The sequence below is a fragment of the Geotrypetes seraphini genome, chromosome 18 (assembly GCF_902459505.1).
Source record: "Geotrypetes seraphini chromosome 18, aGeoSer1.1, whole genome shotgun sequence".
Lineage (NCBI taxonomy): Eukaryota > Metazoa > Chordata > Amphibia > Gymnophiona > Dermophiidae > Geotrypetes > Geotrypetes seraphini.
Genome location: NC_047101.1, coordinates 38,759,892 through 38,777,574, shown reverse-complemented (window position 1 = coordinate 38,777,574; position 17,683 = coordinate 38,759,892). Strand labels below are relative to the sequence as shown.

At 42.5% G+C, this 17,683-nt stretch overlaps 1 protein-coding gene across 2 annotated transcripts in view; it reads left to right on the top strand.

Annotated features, from left to right (window-relative positions):
* LOC117351800 (histidine--tRNA ligase, cytoplasmic-like) overlaps positions 1 to 17,683 on the top strand; it is a 51,107-nt gene that overhangs the window by 1,128 nt on the left and 32,296 nt on the right. The window contains exons 1-2 of one of the 2 annotated variants that reach the window (XM_033927619.1): positions 3,759 to 3,790; positions 12,670 to 12,759. Coding sequence is in view for 1 of the 2 variants with exons in the window: in XM_033927618.1 (XP_033783509.1) it covers positions 12,670 to 12,759 (90 nt within the window). In the remaining variant the exon portion in view is untranslated. Of the gene's footprint in view, positions 1 to 3,758; positions 3,791 to 12,669; positions 12,760 to 17,683 lie in introns of those variants that run through there. The other variant, XM_033927618.1, reaches the window with a different exon arrangement.

Below are 17,683 nucleotides of genomic sequence, written 5' to 3'. Positions count from 1 at the left end.
GCTCGTCCCATCGGCTGCTTTTCATTCTTGCTGCCAATCGGGTTAAAAACAAGCAATACCCTCTCTAACTGTAAATCATTTTAAAAGAAGCCATCAACTTGAAAGTACAGATGGTTGTGAAGCAGCAATTATTTTCCCCCAGGTAGGCATGGGATGGAATATAACTTATGAGAATCGCACTTTATATGCATGTCTCTGTTAAAAGTTCACACTACTATAAATTTGGATTTTAGATTAGCCTTGGCATGTTTACACCATGCACTAGTCAGGTACTTTGAAGGGCACATCTCTGGAACTAAGTGTGACAGATGGCTGTTCTAAGAGGTTTCCTATAGTCTTTTAGGTGTGTATTTGATGAAATAATGGGCAGGGTGTTTCTGCTGAAATTGTTCTTGGCTGCATACTACACTTTAATCCAGACCTGCAATCTCTCTCCCAGTACTGGTGGCAGTTTCTTTGATTGCAGCTAGTTCTCTGCACTGGGCTGTCCATGGATACCAATGCTCAAGGAGAGACAATTGCCAGGTATGCCTGACCCCAGCCCCCTACTCCTCATTACAAGGGGATATTTTTATTCATAGCATGAAAATTGCTCATTTCTTCGTCTGATTTTACTAAACTTTTCTTACTTTTGCTCACTCCCACATACACACTCTTAATGCCGTGTTACCTGATCTGTAGTTCCGTGGCCGGCAGAGTGCGCATGCGCGCTTACTACACGGGCTTGCTGGCCACACAAAGTTCATTTTTTGGTTCAAAGCCCCCGCCGCTGCTTCCCTATCGAACCTCAACAGAGTTGGAGAAGACTTCCGATTCTGGCGGGGAACAAGAGAGGAAACGCAGCGTCAGCTTTTCTATAGCAGTAGCACCAGTACTCAGGAATTTTTCTAAGCAGCAACACAATCGAGATGCAGAAGCACTGCCACCCAGCATCCCCGACTACCTGCATTGGGCTCCACCATGGTCTCGGCTAGGTGGTTCAAAGAGCGCACGGGTGCAGGGAAAAAGCCGCGAAGGAACAGCGCTACAGCAACTGCCTGCAATAGCACGCAGCAAGTCACCCCCAGCGACCCGCGAACCCTCATCTCTCTCACGAGCCCAAACCTCCCACCAGCACTACAGCGCTCATGAGCCGCCCAAACTTTCGGCAGCTCATTTCCAGGTTTAAAGACGCTCTTCTACGGGCCGTCGAAATAGGGGACATGTGAGGGAAGGAGACTACTAGCACCCGTTAATGTAACGGGCTTAAACACTAGTGGGAAATAAGTCAGGCCATTATTTAAAGCAGAAAAATAAACACATGAGTTAACTGGTTACTGAGCAGTATTCAAATTTCTAATAAACCTTATTTTCTAAAAGGCTTGCTTTGATTGTTTTCAGGAGCGCACAAAGGTAGTGATTTACAGAACACATTAATGATCGCAGAATAGCTGAAGATATTATGTACTGTTCTGTGGAATTGGAGCAGTTTTTCTTTTTTTAAAAAATTCTTTATTCATTTTTAATCTTACATCAAGTGTACAAATAATAAAACATTTGAAATTAAATATATCACTTGAATTTCTTTCTAATATAACATCAAATATATAAATTTATTTCGTTCCCACCCCCCTTTTCCTTTAACATTTAATCAAAAATATACAATATAAATATTCTTTTTCTTTTGATTAAACCCACAGTAAACTATGAACCACCCTCCTCCCCCATTTGCAAATATACTTTCACTAGAGAAATGGTATCTATTCATTACAATAAGTTGTCAATGGCCCCCAGATCTTTTTAAATTTTTGAGTAGCAGTTTTTCATAGTCTGATGTACATATTACTTCACATTTAACTGCACTCTCACTGAAGTGAGAAGAGGGATCATTTTTCACCAGAGAACATGTACTGCTACAGTAGAATCTCAGTTATCCAGCACCCATGAGGATTGGTGGATACCGGATAACTGTTTTTCTGGTTAATAGAGAGTATGTTAGAAACTTTGTCTAACACACTCTCAATTCCACCCCCCTTTCCTCCTTCCCTGAAGCACCAGCATGGCAGTCCAAAGCCCTCCTCCCTCAAGCCCTGAAGTGGCAGAAGCCAGGTGGCAATCCTGAGCCGCAAACTCCCTTGTTCACCCTCTCCAAGGTAGAGAGAACGAGAGGGCACTCTCTAAAGTTAAAAGGGGATAGATTCCGTATAAACGTAAGGAAATTCTTCTTCACTCAGAAAGTGGTAGAAAACTGGAACGCTCTTCCGGAGGCTGTTATAGGGGAAAACACCCTCCAGGGATTCAAGACAAAGTTAGACAAGTTCCTGCTGAACCAGAACGTACACAGGTAAGGCTAGGGCACTGGTCTTGACCTAAGGGCCGCCGCATGAGCGGACTGCTGGACACGATGGACCACTGGTCTGACTCAGCAGCAGCAATTCTTATGTTCCTCCCTTCTTCACCCAAGTGCAGCCGGTCAGCAGGAGGCAGCCTCAAAACAGGCTGTTAACAGCCAGCCCCAGCAGGGCCTTTCCTCTTGCACATCATTTTCAATGCAAGAAAGGAAAGGCCCTGCCAGGACTGGCCACGATTAGCCTGTTTTGAGGCTGCTTCCTGCTGAACGGCTGTGCTCTGAGAAGGTGGGAGGGAGGGAGAGAGTTTGCAGCTCCGCACTGTCACCTGCTTCTGCCACTTAAATGGTTGAGGGAGGAAGGCTTTGCGACTCAAGACTGATGCCACAATGGTGCTTTGGGGAGGGAGGGGGGTTCATAGCTAAATGGGGGCTTAAGGGACATAGGATTTGCTGTTCAGGATGCTGTTACTGATGCTTTGGAGAACTCTTTGTTTTTCACCAGCAATTTTTATTTATTTATTTATTTTTGACAGTTCTGGGAGTCCTGGTTAACAGACTACTATTTATTACATCTATAGCACTGAAAGGCATACGCAGTACTGTATATTTGACATGTATTGGATTGTCCCTGCTCTGAAGAGCTTACAATCTAGTTTGGACAAACAGAACAAATAGGGGTATAGGAGTTCCTAACAGAGAATAATAGGAGGGACAATTTTACGGTGAGTGGGAGTTAGTTGAAAACAGTGGTCTTTTAGCTTGGATTTGAATACTATACTATAAAAGATGGAGCCTGATGTAATGACTCAGGCAGTCTGTTCTATGCATATGACACAGCAAGATAGAAGGGACAGAGTCTGTAGTTTGCAGTGGAAGAGAAGTATGGTTAGGAAGGACTTCCCCGATGAATGGAGTTCACATGGGGGGAGCATAGGGGGAAATAAATGAGGAGAGATATTTAGGGACTGTGGAGTGAGTGCACTTGACGAGGAGAGGGGTAATGCAAGTATAACAGATCTCACAGAATATACCGTAAGTCATGCAGCAGAATTTTACACAGATTGGAGAGGAGATATGGTTGAGCGGAAAACTTGAGAGAAACAAGTTGCAGTAATCTAAGCGAGAAGTGCTGAGAGGGTGGATAAGGGTTTTGGTAGTGTGTTTGGAAAGGAGATAACATTTCTCTTATCTGTTGCATTCTGCAACAATCTCCCTACCTTTCAGGGCTTGTCCCTTACAGAATAGGCATTTCAAATTGGGAGTATTGTTTTCATTGCAAACGAATAAATGAGCATTTGCAAAGTTTGTCTTTATTCAGAACCTGCTTGTGGCTTTCAGTAAGTCTTATTTCTGTCCCAAGTTGGCTTTTTTTTTAATGCATCTTGCTCTTGCATTTTCAGAATACCTGAACTAAGAAAGTTTCAGCACACTGTCATGCAGCTGTTGAACAAATAGCTTCAGGTTTGTCCAAAACAGCTGTTTTAGGGAACTGTAACTGTGAAACATTCAGCTTGCAGCTTTTTACACAAAGTTTTAAGCTTGGGTGATAGAACAGATATGTTGGTCACTTACTCCCTAATTCTATAAAGTTGGGCACACAAACCCCAGATTCTATAAAGAACACTCAAATTTGCACATGATCCTGAGATGCATGTGCAACTAAATTGGGTAATGAGCCAATTTAACATCAATTATTGAGCACTATAATTATTGATCCTAGTTGGCAACTTGGATTTCCACATGCATCTTGCATCCCCAAATGCTTTGGAGCCCAACTCCAAAAGGAGCGTGGCCGTTGGCAGTACAGGAGCATTCTGCAAATGCATGCCCAAATCAGGCACCAGGAATTACACCTGGTTTCAGGAGGCATAAGTCCTGGTGTTCAAATTTGGATGCTGGAATTGGTGCCTAAATCTGAGTGTCATTTAGGAGGGAATTCATTCAGGGACACTAACCAATTTAGTGCTTGCTAATCCACCCATAGGAATGTAATGGGCATCTTAGCATTTAGCATGTGCTAAATTGGTTAGCGCCCCTTTATGAATTCCCTCCTTACTGAATCTGGTCCATAGTACACAAAGTTGTGCATGCAAATTGTAGAATAAGGTCAGTTGGGATCTATCTAGGTACTTGGGACCTGGATTTGCCACTGTTGAAAACAGGATACTTGGCTTGATGGACCATTGGTCTGTCCCAGTTCTTATGAAGTGATAATTGATGTCAACTAACAATAATTGACACTGAGTGGTGATAATAGAAACCGATTAGCAGTTATGTGCACAACTGATTTTAAGTCTGTATTCTACAAAATGTGGGCTCAAAATCCATAGTGTGTAACTGCAAGGGATGTAGAGTAGACCGAGGAGGGGCAAGGGTGGGTCAGGGACATGCGCAGGACTTTCACACACAAATTATGTTTAAAATCATGTTTATTGAAGAAAAGGAAAGCAAACATCATTAGCAATCACAATTTAAATGCCCAAACCCTCCATATGTTCACAACACTGAGACATAGCAAAGTAATCTCTTCCAAAAACTGTAAATTCAGGGACAAGTCCAGTACATGTGGTCTGTGGGGCCTGGCATTTTGACCAGCATCCAGAAGTAGGCATTCCCATCTTATGAGTGCGAGCGGGGGAAATATACAAATGTAATGCAAATTTATATTGCATCTCCCAAAGGATCACATTCTGTGTAACAGATCTCAACCCTAACCCTATGATACATTTTTAAAATTGCTCCTCTGTAATATCAGTATTCAAATCTCTAACCCACTCCCAATGATATTGCTCATAATCAAGCTCTGGGATTATACGTATCTTGTACAGGCAGTCCCCGGATTAAGAACAAGTTACATTTTTAAAGCTGTTCTTAAAGTTGGATTTGTATGTAACTCGGAACTTGTAGGTTTTAAGATTCTTGCTGCTTATCTCTGCTCCCGGCTGAGTAAAGGGCCAACTGTCCCTTCCACTGTTCTCTCTAAAAATACAGCATGCACAACCACACACTGTTAATGTGGCCATGCTGATGCAGGAAAAGTGTAAGAGTCTATGCTATTGGAAATGCTTTTCAGTGAAATCAAATGAAATCGCGACCGCATTCTTAAGTTTGAGTCATACTTAAGTCGGGTGTCAATAATTCAGGGACTGCCTATAAATATTGATGGTGATATCGTAAAGGAACTTTGTTTTGAGCCCCCAGCATAAAAAAGAAGGCCAACTCTTTCTGAGTGTCCCAGTGAAGGTTAGCTATGTAATGTTGCAACTGCATACAGTATTTGAAAAGATATCCTGTAATGTAAGGGAGTAATCCTTTCTAAGATCATCGAAAGGTCTTGCCTTTCTCATTGATAACATGAAAGTGTTACTTAATGCCTTTGTCCTTGCAATTCCAAAAAGCAAGGAGGTTTGACCAGGAGGGAAAAGCGAATTTTCACAAATGGCCAGATATGTGGTCATCTTTGTTGAAAAATGTAGTCATTTGCATACCCATCGCCATGCCGCCACAGCTGCTGGCATCAACTGAGAATCTCTGAGGGGCCTAGGAATGGAAAGACTCATAGTGTGTAAATAACAACTAAAAATGTATTGCTCTCAGTGGTTTTAGTTTCAAAGAGGGGCTGAAAAATCATGTGTTTGCCTATACCAGTTGCAAACATGTCGCATAGCTGCAGCCACTGTTACATGCCTTGCATTAAGTAAGCCTAGACCACCACATTGTTTTGAGATGTGAATAGTGGAGTAGGGAAGCCTCACTTTCTTACCTTGCCAAAAGTATATTTGTATTTCGTTAATTAGTTTCTTTTCATCCCTCTTTTTGAAAAACATGGGGGAGCACCGGAAACAAATACAACCAACAAGGTACTAGTAACATGTTAAAAAAATATATTTGCCCTATAAGAGATAATGGATATGCCCTCCATAAAGTAAGTTTTATACAGACATCTTGCAAAGGTACTGCATGTTTATATCATAAAGATGTGATAAATCCTGGGGTATCAGCACCCCTAATATTTTAAGAAAATTATCTACCCACTGCAATGGAAAATGACCATGCCAGTTTTGTTAAACCTCTGACAATACAGGCATCACCTTAGACTTTGCCAAATTTAAGGTGAACCCCAATAACTGGACATAAGTAGAGATGTTAAGCAACAAATTATGAAGTGATCTCTGTGGATCTGTTAACACTCCTAAGATGTCATCAGCATAGGCTAACATCCTAATATGGTGCCTATATAGTGTGACTCCTGATATCTCCAGCCCGCAAAGCCCATATATTTGAGCAAAGTAAACATATATTTCTAATCCACCTTATCAAAGGCCTTCTCGGTGTCTAAGCTGACCACCACTGCGGGGACTCTTTCATGTTGGCCATTCGCAATGTCCAACAACAATTTCCACACATTACAAACCGATTGCTTTCCTTACTATCCAGAATGGTGGACAGAATTTTAATGTCCACATTTATTAGAGAGATTAGCGTGTAAACTGTTTTCTCTTCTGGTGATAAACCTGGTTTGGATAAGAAAGATATCGATGCCACACTACCAAACCATGCAGCTGCTTATAAAACTCGCTAGAAAACCCATTGAGTGCACCGCCTGTTGTAGCTTTGAATTCAAAGGGCAGTGCACCAGGCTATTCCTTAGGGAGTCCAGAAGCTTCCAAATAAGACAAAACTGGCAGCCTAAAGGGACTGAAAACATTGAACAAACGGATTTTGCTATTTCTGTTGACTGAGTAACAGTTTGCCCATCTGGGGCTCACAGTGCCACGACTGCCTTAGTACCTAGCCAAGTGTAATATTTTCTCGCTGTTGTTGCCATATCTGTGAAATTTGCTTCTGTGGAAAAGAAGCATTCTGGTGGTATGTTTATGTATGAGTAAGTCCAGCGCTACCTGAGTAACCTACAAGCTCTCCTTATTAACCTAGTGGGATGTCTAATAAATTGCTTTTTATGTTGCTACAAGTACGCTTCTAAGTTTAGAACACCCTGTGCCAGCCTTCTATTCCTGGCACTCGTGTAAACAATAATATGGCCACACATTGCAGCTTTGGCCTTTGACCAAAATAAGAGTGGCTGCCCCTGGAGGTATTTATTGAAATAGTGATCCCCTGTATAAATAAGCAGGAAACAGCCAGCCTCGCTGGGCTTCTCCCATATCTACCCATACCATACAATGATCAGAGATCTCTTCAGAGCCGCAGATAATGATGGAAAAAAAGATTGACTTACAAAAATATAATCCAATCTCGAGTAAGTACCATGAGCCCTAGACTATAGTCCTTTTTTACTAGGATGAAGCGTTCTCCAGGTATCTACTAACTGCAAAGCAGAGGCAAAGGATTCCAGCAAAGTTAAACTGGCCCTACTCCCCACCACTGCACTGCTGGAAAAGTTCTGCACTGGGTCCATTACTGCATTCATGTCTCCCACAACAACAAGATTATCCAAATGATGAGGGTGGCAAAGTTTGAGCAGGTTTTTATAAAAATTCCTATCTAATTGATTAGGGCCATACACTACCAACAATGTAATGTCCACTCCATTCAGTCTCAATTTTAACAATAGATATCACCCTTCCTCATCTTTGGCCAGGAGCTCAGTTTTGCAGGACAGTGTCTTATTATGATTCAGCACCACCACCCCTCCCTTCCTGCCTCCAGAATAATATAATTCTCCAACCCAACTCTTTTAAAGTTTCTGGTGCTCTGCATCTGTCAGTTGGGTTTCTTTTTAGGCAAGTGATAGCCACATTATGCCTCTTAAGAGCTGAGAGGATTTTAGATCTTTTTATCGGAGAAGTTATGCCTCTCACATTCCAGGTAATAATATGATCATGGAAACGACTTCAGCGAGTTAAAAAATGCAGCAATAAGACAACTGAAAAACCTAAAAGCCATGATTCAGTCTCTCTAGCACTGATATCGGCCCACTGACTGCCCATAACCAAACGCATTTTCAAAGGCCCAGTGTCACATATAAATCCCTTTACAACATGACACCCAAATACTTCTCAGACAAACTTCTCTACACCCCAAAGAGAACACTATGCTCCCAAGATGAAATTCGCCTACATACACCATCAGGACACTCCCTCCAACTTCAGACAGCCTGGAAACAATCCTATTCCCATTTCTTACCAAACCTCTGGAACAGCCTACCTCCTCATAGCAAAGCCCTTAAGGGACTTCTTAACTTTATAAAAGCTGTAAAAACTTACCTTTTTGCCCAGTTACTCCCTCAACCCTTCACCAGCATCGGTAAGTAATCCTATATGACGATATATTGCAACACACTGTATGTAAACCCTATTATGTAATGCTGTGAATATAAACTGTAATCCGTTCTGAGCTCTTAGGGGAGAATGGGATATAAATCTAAATAAATGGTACCCCAAGATCAAAGCTATAGTGAGAGCAATGCTAAGTGAGAAAGAGACAGAGGTGCTCAGCCTTTACTCCTGCCTACAGTATCCCATGGTGCAAAGAAGGAAGTACAAAAAATCTTCCAAGACCCATAAGACTACCAATCTTTCTGGGAAGATACATGAGAGAATACTACAACTCCTTTAAATATTGTTTCTGGTCAGCCTTCCCAAATACCCTCCCTCTTTGTATCCCTCCCCAAACCATTCCAAAAGAACCCCAACTGAATCCCATATTCTCCATGAAACCCACCATCCATCCTCACTTCCATGAGTAGGAACGTGAGAACGCGTGTCAGGGGACCCCCCACCACCCCCTGTGCATCTACAGTTTAGTCAAAGCAATTATGCAAGCAATCAAACAAAATCGAGCCATTTAGTAACATGGGCAACAGAGGTCAATAATAAATCTGTACAGATCTAACATACTCGAACAGAAAATTATAGGTGCAAGTAGCCCAAACACAGTGAAATATTAAGGATCTGCAGAGGCCTCTGGTAAGATGAGCTTGCATACACAGCGCTTAGCATCCTCCAAAGTCTCAGAGACCATTAAATTGAATTTTCAACAGCGCCGGGTAAAGAAACAGAAAAAATATATCTTTCTCCACTAGAGCCACACAGAGCGGGTGATATTGGCATCTATTCTCCTGCAACACCAAAGAATAGTCCTGAAAAATCTTCACCTGATGTCCAAATTGCAAAGAATCTCTCTTTGATTTATAACTGCAATAATTCTTCCTTGTGTTGATTTTAATTATGAAGTTTTTTTGAGAACTATTCTTGACTTCTGGTGTCCGCCAGTTTGTCTCCCAGTGGGCTCGTTCCAGACAAAATGAGTCCATAGCAGGTGGCAACGGTAACTCCTGCATAAGCTACTCTTCCAATATAGAGCCCAACTTCTGATCTTGTAGGTAGGTGGTCTGGGAAGCCAATGAGATGGAAATTGTTTCGCTGAGATCTTTGTTGAAAATCGTCCAATTTGGCTTTGCAGTCTCTGAGCCAGGACTCCAAGCTCTGCACTGTTCCTAAGACCGCATGGGCAGCATCTTCCACCAATGACATCCGTTGTTCTTGATCTCTGGTTCTGAAGGTCGCCTCAGTCAACAAATTCTCTAGGTGCAAAAATCTTAAAGACAAAAGCCGTGGCTCTGAAGGCAAGATGGTGAGCACGGCCTTACCAGGAGCTTACAGAATTTACAGAGGGACAACTCCAGCAACTGATCGCAGCAGTTACATGGGCTTTAGACCCACAAGTAGAAAAACTTTCCAGCCTGTGGACCTCATAGGACTGAGTAGGTCCCAGGTAATGAAATTAAGAAGGGCCTCTAACACTATGTCCCCTAAGGTAACAGGGGATGGATCCAAATTAGAGCTTTCCCAACAGGAATGGTTAGACAAGAACGTATATGTGGGGAGGCTAGTGAAATTCTCAGGCAGGTTATAGGTTGGGGGCACAGCAGTGGTGTGATATATATGGAAATATACCGTATGTGCATGGGGGATGTCAGTATCTGGAGCAGTGATGCAGATGCCTGATATAGGATGTGTCAGATCTAGGGATGGGTGTCGAGTGCACATTGGGGCAGTGGGTGGTTCAGAAGAATAAAGTGAGGTATCGGGTACATAGCAAGGATGATAGGTGTGGTGTGAGGCAGTGGCATAGAAGGGGGTTTGTCTTAGATGGATGCCCAAGGAGAGTTTAGAACAAGGGTTCTTAATCTTTTTTGGTTCCAAAAGTCCTTTAACAGTTCAATGAAATCCTACTGCCAGCTGCATATGTCGCTATTAACTGCTAATATTTTTTTTATCTCTTTTTCCTGAAAGAATCTAAACAGTACTAAGTTGTAGTTAAATTTGAAAAATACTGTATATATTCCTTGCACAAAATAGTAGCAAATTTTCATGTAAAACTTTGCTAGCCAGCTTAATTGGGTAGCAAACATTTGTACAAGGCCAAAAACTGATGAGAAATGCTGCATTTTAGTGCATTAGTGAGCCTGCCAGGACAGACAGGGAGAAATGCTTGAGCACCTGAATAAGTTCATGTAAAACTGTTCTGAGTTCTCCTGGTATAGAAAATTTGAATAAATAAATCAGGCATTAGATCTTCAGTGTAAGTAGGTTTTCTCATGCATCTTCATCATGGGTATCCTGTAAACCTGACTAGCTTTGGAGTCACTAGGACAAGTTTGGGAAGACAAAAAGTGCATTCATAAACACGTCCTTTGCTTGTTCATTAAATATATGGATTACTGTGTGGTATACCATATTGACTAAATATAATCAACCTTTCATATGCCGAACGGTTGGACAGGCTGGGGCTCTTTACCCTGGAGAAGCGGAGACTGAGAGGGGACATGATAGAAACTTATAAAATCATGAAAGGCATAGAGAAGGTGGAGAGGGACAGATTCTTTAGACTAGCAGGGGCAACTAAAACAAGAGGTCATTCAGAAAAACTGAGAGGAGACAGATTCATAACGAATGCAAGGAGGTTCTTCTTCACTCAGAGGGTGGTGGACACCTGGAACGCGCTTCCCGGAGAGGTGATAAGACAGAGTACAATTCTGGGGTTCAAAAAGGGACTGGATGACTTCCTGGAAGCGAAGGGGATAACAGGGTACAGATAGAGTTACCTTACAGGACATTGAGCGAATGGGGTATGGATATTTTAGGTTAGGTAGGGAACACTTCCAGGTCATGGACCTGGGGGGCCGCCGCGGGAGTGGACTGCCGGGCACGATGGACCCCTGGTCTGACCCAGCAGAGGCAATGCTTATGTTCTTATGTTCTTAAATATCACTTACTCATATAGAGAATAGTTACCACTTAATATAACACATCCACTGCGTAAGTATCTTAGTCTTTTTCAGGGAGAAGGGCCTCAGATTCGGAGCACACGCGTAGTCCTATCATGGACTCGACTATCAGCGTATTTTTATAGCTCCATGCTCCAGTCATAGGCCCTTACCCCAATTGAATTTTTTGAAACTTTTCTTAAATAGAAGTTAAATATAGTGACTAAAAAGCTAGAGCTATAAAAATACGCTGATAGTCGAGTCCATGATAGGACTACGCGTGTGCTCCGAATCTGAGGCCCTTCTCCCTGAAAAAGACTAAGATACTTACGCAGTGGATGTGTTATATTAAGTGGTAACTATTCTCTATATGAGTAAGTGGTATACCATATTAACATATTTACTAACTATTCCTTCTCTAAATATAATAGGGAGCAGGAGATCTACCATTTTCTCAGCTGCGGAACAACTTACCACTGTACCTACGTAATGAACCATCCTTAGAAAAATTCAAGCGCTCCTTAAAAAGCTTCCTGTATAAGGATGCATTCAATACATAGACAGCTTAACCTCCCAAACATAAAATCTTCAGATCCTAATGAATTTTATGTGATCCCATCCTATATGTCAGTGGTTCCCAACCCTGTCCTGGAGGAACACCAGGCCAATTGGGTTTTCAGGCTAGCCCTAATGAATATGCATGAAGCAAATTTGCATGCCTATCACTTCCATCATATGCAAATCTCTCTCATGCATATTCATTAGGGCTAGCCTGAAAACCCGATTGGCCTGGTGTTCCTCCAGGACAGGGTTGGGAATCACTGCTATATGTTCCTCCCTAAATGTTTCTTTTTTTATTATTATTATTATTAAAGACTGTAGTCCATCCCTTTTACCCTTTCTGTATCAGTTTGTATTAGAACATACATGATTCGTATGCAATGTCATATTTAGTCCACCCTTTTTTTTTTTTATTGTGTGCATTGGAAAATTGTAATACGCATTGAAATATATGATATTGCGTAGATAACAAATCTTATTAAACTTGAACTTGAACTCCTCCTCTAGGGGGTGATACATTCTAATTATTTGTTGTTATTGCACTTAGGTTGTGGAGGAGGTTGCAAAGCTAATTGAAGTGAAAGCTCAACGTCAGTCCGATGAAGGGAAACATAAGTTTGTTCTCAAAACTCCAAAGGTATATAGTGATTCTTAGCATAATACTACTGGAATCCCATTTTTCTTAAATTTTAATTATGTCTTGTTTCCTACAGTCAAAAAAACCAAATATATATAACATTTAATTTTGCATAGTATCTGTTTTCTTCTGCCTGCTGTAGAGTTATCTCGCATACAAAAAGCATTTGCTTCTTTTGGTGCTATTCTGATCTACTTTGAATGAGACAATTTCAATTTCTCAGTCTCCATTTTTTTTCCTTTGCAGAGGTGGGGTTTTTTGGGTTTGTTTGTTTTTACAGGTTTGTACTTCTGTGCTCCTCATTAGTGTTTATTTGACTAAATGTTTTGCACATAGAGACTACTCTACATAAACAATCACAACATTGTTGAAAATATTCCATTGTGCAGCCATCGCTGAATTTGGATGATTTGGCTGAGCTGGGACTTAGGGAGAGCCCTAGCATAAACGCAAGGTTTCAGTTAGCCCAGTGGACCCCAAAATTTCCTCCAGTAACACAGATTGTTGGCAAAGGGGGGAAGAGCCAGAGCATGCTAATGGTCAAGGGAGCTGGATCAGCTTTGGTGGGACTGTCTCTACATACTCCTATGACAGTAGGGCACCATATTCGGAGGAGTCTAGCTTGGGCCAGGGTATAATGGTTGTTTCCCCTGAAGGTGTTTTGTTGGTTGACTCCACTGGAGCACAAAGTGAAGAATATGCACCACAGTTACCAGCAGAGGGGCTACAGGGTTTGCTACTCTTGGAGAAACTCGCTGTGGCTCTTCTTGTTGTCAGCTTGTGCTTGCAATTTCTGGAACTTGGAGGGTAATAATCTCCTGTGGGTCTAGTACATTGTACATGCAGGAGACGGTCCCTTCTCAGAAGAGCTTACAGCCTAATTATGACATAAACACAGAGGAGGCTGAAGGTGATAGGGGACTATTAAGGGGATGACAGACAGATATGATGGTTGGATCAGTGTTTAAACACAGCTTCGAATAAGTGGGTTTTTAGTCTGGCTTCGAATACTGCCAGAGACAGAGTCCGATGTAGCGAGCCAGGCAGCTTGTTCCAAGCATGCAGTACAGTAAGGTAGAAAGGACAGAGACGGGAGTTGGCGGTAGAGGAGGGACTTGTCTGATGAACGGAGTTCCCAGAGGGGAGTTACAAGAGAGGAGAGATACTGAGGAGCCGCAGAGCGAGGACACTTGATGAGATTGAATCGTATGCGGAGATGAACTGGGAGCAGAGGAGTAATGTGGGCATTATGACCCCTGGCGGAATATGAGGCATCCAGCAGCATTCTGAACAGATTAAAGTAGAGAGAGACAGCACAGCAGTAAACCAGTGAGAAGCACATTGTAGTAATCCTGACGAGGGCATGGATGAGGGTTTTGGCAGAGTATTCAGAAAGGAAAGGACGGATTTTAGCAATATTATAGAAAAAGCAGAACTTTGGACACTATTTGCTCCCCTTCCTTGTCTTCTTCCCGTTTATGTTCTTTCCGATTTTTTTATATTGTAGTTCTTCCCCTTTTTCCCTATTGTCTTCAGTCTGTTTTGTAAGTCCTTAAGTGTTGGTCTTTGTAAAATCAAAAATTAAACCTATTGGTTGTTTTTTATTGTTCGTCGCCTTGAAACTGTGTCTAGGCGACTGATCAAATTTTTAATAAAACTTGGAAACTTGTCAAGTTTTGGCAGTCTTGGATATGAGAGGAAAAGGAAAGCGACGAGTCCAAAGATGACCCTGCCGCAATTACTGACCGCACTGTCTCCTTGTGAAAGTGTGGAACCTTCAGGGCCTCATTGATATGTGTGAGATCTACGATGGATCTCCAATCTTCTGAGCCTTTCTTGGCATTATGAAGTATATAAGAACATAAGAAATGGCTTCGCCGGATCAGACTCCAGGTCCATCCAGTCCGGCGACCCGCACCCGCGGAGGCCAAGCCAGGTGTTCCCTGCTGAGAAACCTTGTTTACTCGTATCCCCCAATGTGATTTGCAAGAAGGTGTGCATCCAACTTGCTCTTGAATCCCAGAATGCTGGTCTCCATCACGACCTCCTCAGGGAGAGCGTTCCATGCGTCCACCACTCGTTGTGCGAAACAGAACTTCCTAATATTTGTCCTGGGCCTGGTGCCCCTCAGTTTCAGTCCATGACCTCTTGTCCGAGTCACATTTGACAATGTGAATAACGATGTTTCTTGCTCTATTTTGTCAAATCCTTTTAGTATTTTAAAGGTCTCTATCATGTCTCCTCGCAGTCTTCTCTTCTCGAGGGTGAATATCTGCCCGAGCCTGATTCTTCTGGCGGCTCTGGTTCTATGATCCCACTTTCTACAAGTTTCTGTATTGTTGCTAAGACTCCTCATGACTTTTCTGGGTGCCCTACTAGGGAGTCCACAAACCAGTCTGTTAAGGGATGAGCAAATTCAAGTTTGTACTCTCCCCAAATGATCTCCAGAACCCAGCAGTCTGATGAGAACTGTGCCCAGATCTCTGCATATGCCAAAGGCCTTCCATTTATTCTCAGGGCAAAGGCTTCAGCCTTGGTGTTGCTGTACTTACTTGGAGGTTGAAGCGGGATGAGAACCAGAGGCATGGCTTCACCTAGGTCCTGTGAATCTCTGCCATGCTCCCTGATAGGATCTCTAAGCTGAGGCTCCTCCCGAGTACCGTTGAAAGTGTTTGGAATTACAAATATTAGACCACCTAGAACCTGTAGAGGCTCACAGTCTGCTGTCGGGCAGAGATTTTGGCTGGTGATCTGCCATGCCGAACAACATCTGAAAGGGAGTCTGCTGAGGGTAGCCTTGGAGGTGGAAATCTGCCCGTTGCCTGATTAAGAGCATTCTGCGGGCTGAAATGGAATAAGCCAAGACTTTGCTCATGACTCTGATGATGTCGTAGAGAGCATCAACCACATAATCCACCTCTGCTAGCATCAGCTGGGGCAAAGGCTCACCCTCTATCAGGATCAGGGTGAGCCCACGCATCTTGGTATGACAAGTGTGTGCCACAAATGAGGCTGCTGCAACTGCTTTGATTCCTAAAACCAAAACTTTTTAGGACCACATTTTTCTAGGTGCCGGCCGATTTAGGCATCATTTACAGAAGAACTGGGTGGTAGTATTTACAACTTGTGATCTAGTCTACTTTCATTACTGGTTTGTTGTATTATATGTTTAAGACCAGCAGTGAAATAATTACAAAGATTGCAAATGGTACAATATGTTCCTGCAAAATTGATACTAGGAGGTAAATCTGATTATATTGCACCATATTTGTCGGTTTATACTGGCTCTCTGTCCAAGCCAGGATCAAATTTAAAGTTCTTGCGCTTGTTTTTAGAATGCTCTGTGGTCTTGTGTCCAAGTTACCTAGTAGGTTTGTCTGGTACTGAGAACTGCAGTTAATTACATTACATTACATTACATTACGGATTTCTATTCCGCCTATACCTTGCAGTTCAAGGCGGATTACAAAAGATTTGGCTGGACATTTTCCAGTGAAGATACACTTATTTTTTTTTTTTTTAACAACAGAGGAGATCTAGCTGGAAAGATTCCGAGGGGATTTACAAGTTGGTTAGCAAATTGACAGTGCTGAACTGTGTGATATAAACAAATAGATTACATTTGGAGTAGGTAAGATTACAATACATTTCAGGGATCTGTTTACTTGGTAGGTGATTTGGGGAGGATTTTATAGGGGAGAATTATCTGGAGGTAGGTGAAGATATACTGGTATATCCGCTCTGCACAGGTGTGCTGCAACTACAGCCATCAGCTTGTTGAAGGTCTGTGGCGCCATGGCCAGCCCAATTGGTAAGTCTGTGAACTGGAAATGTTTGCTCCAGCACATGGAAATGCAAAAATTTCCGGTGCTGTGGAAAAATAGGAATCTGCATAAGGGCCTCCATCAAATCCAGAGAGAAATTCCCCAGGCGCCATTGAAGCAACCACTGACTGCACCATCTCCATCCATGAGGCCGATTACATGCCTTTGTCACTTAGGGCCCCATTTACAAAGCTGCAGTAACTGCACCAAAGCCCTTTTAGTTCCTATGGGCTTTGGTGCATTTACTGCAGCAGAATTGCTACCATGGCTTTGTAAAAGGGGCCTTTTGTAAACACGTAAAATAAAACACTATTTAGCAAGATCCCTGAAGTTTGGAATAATTTACGATATTATCAAGTTTCAAGTTTATTAGGATTTTATATACCGCCTATCAAGGTTTTCTAAGCAGTTTTTACAATCAGGTACTCAAGCATTTTCTCCATCTGTCCCGGTGGGCTCTCAATCTATCTAACGTACCTGGGGCTATGGAGGACTGAGTGACTTGCCCAGGGTCACAAGGAGCAGCGCGGGGTTTGAACCCACAACCCCAGGGTGCTGAGGCTGTAGATCCAACCATTGCGCCACACACTCCTCCTATATATGGGAAATAAATTATATGCAGTTTAGACAATCTTTAAAAACCTGGTTATTCTAAAAACATTTATTGAACAATTAAGAACATAAGAACATAAGAAGTTGCCTCCACTGGGTCAGACCGAGGTCCATCTCGCCCAGCGGTCCGCTCCCGCGGCGGCCCATCAGGTCTGCGACCTGTGAAGTGGTTTCTGTCCACTTCTATAACCTACCTCAAGTTATATCTGTACCCTTCAATCCCCTTATCCTCCAGGAACCTATCTAAACCCTCCTTGAACCCCTGTACAGAGTTCTGGCCTATCACATCCTCCAGAAGCGCATTCCATGTGTCCACCACCCTCTGAGTAAAAAAGAACTTCCTAGCATTTGTTCTAAACCTGTCCCCTTTCAATTTCTCCGAGTGACCCCTAGTTCTTGTGGCTCCCCACAGTTTGAAGAATCTATCCTTATTCACTTTCTCTATGCCCTTAAGGATTTTGAAGGTTTCTATCATGTCCCCTCTAAGT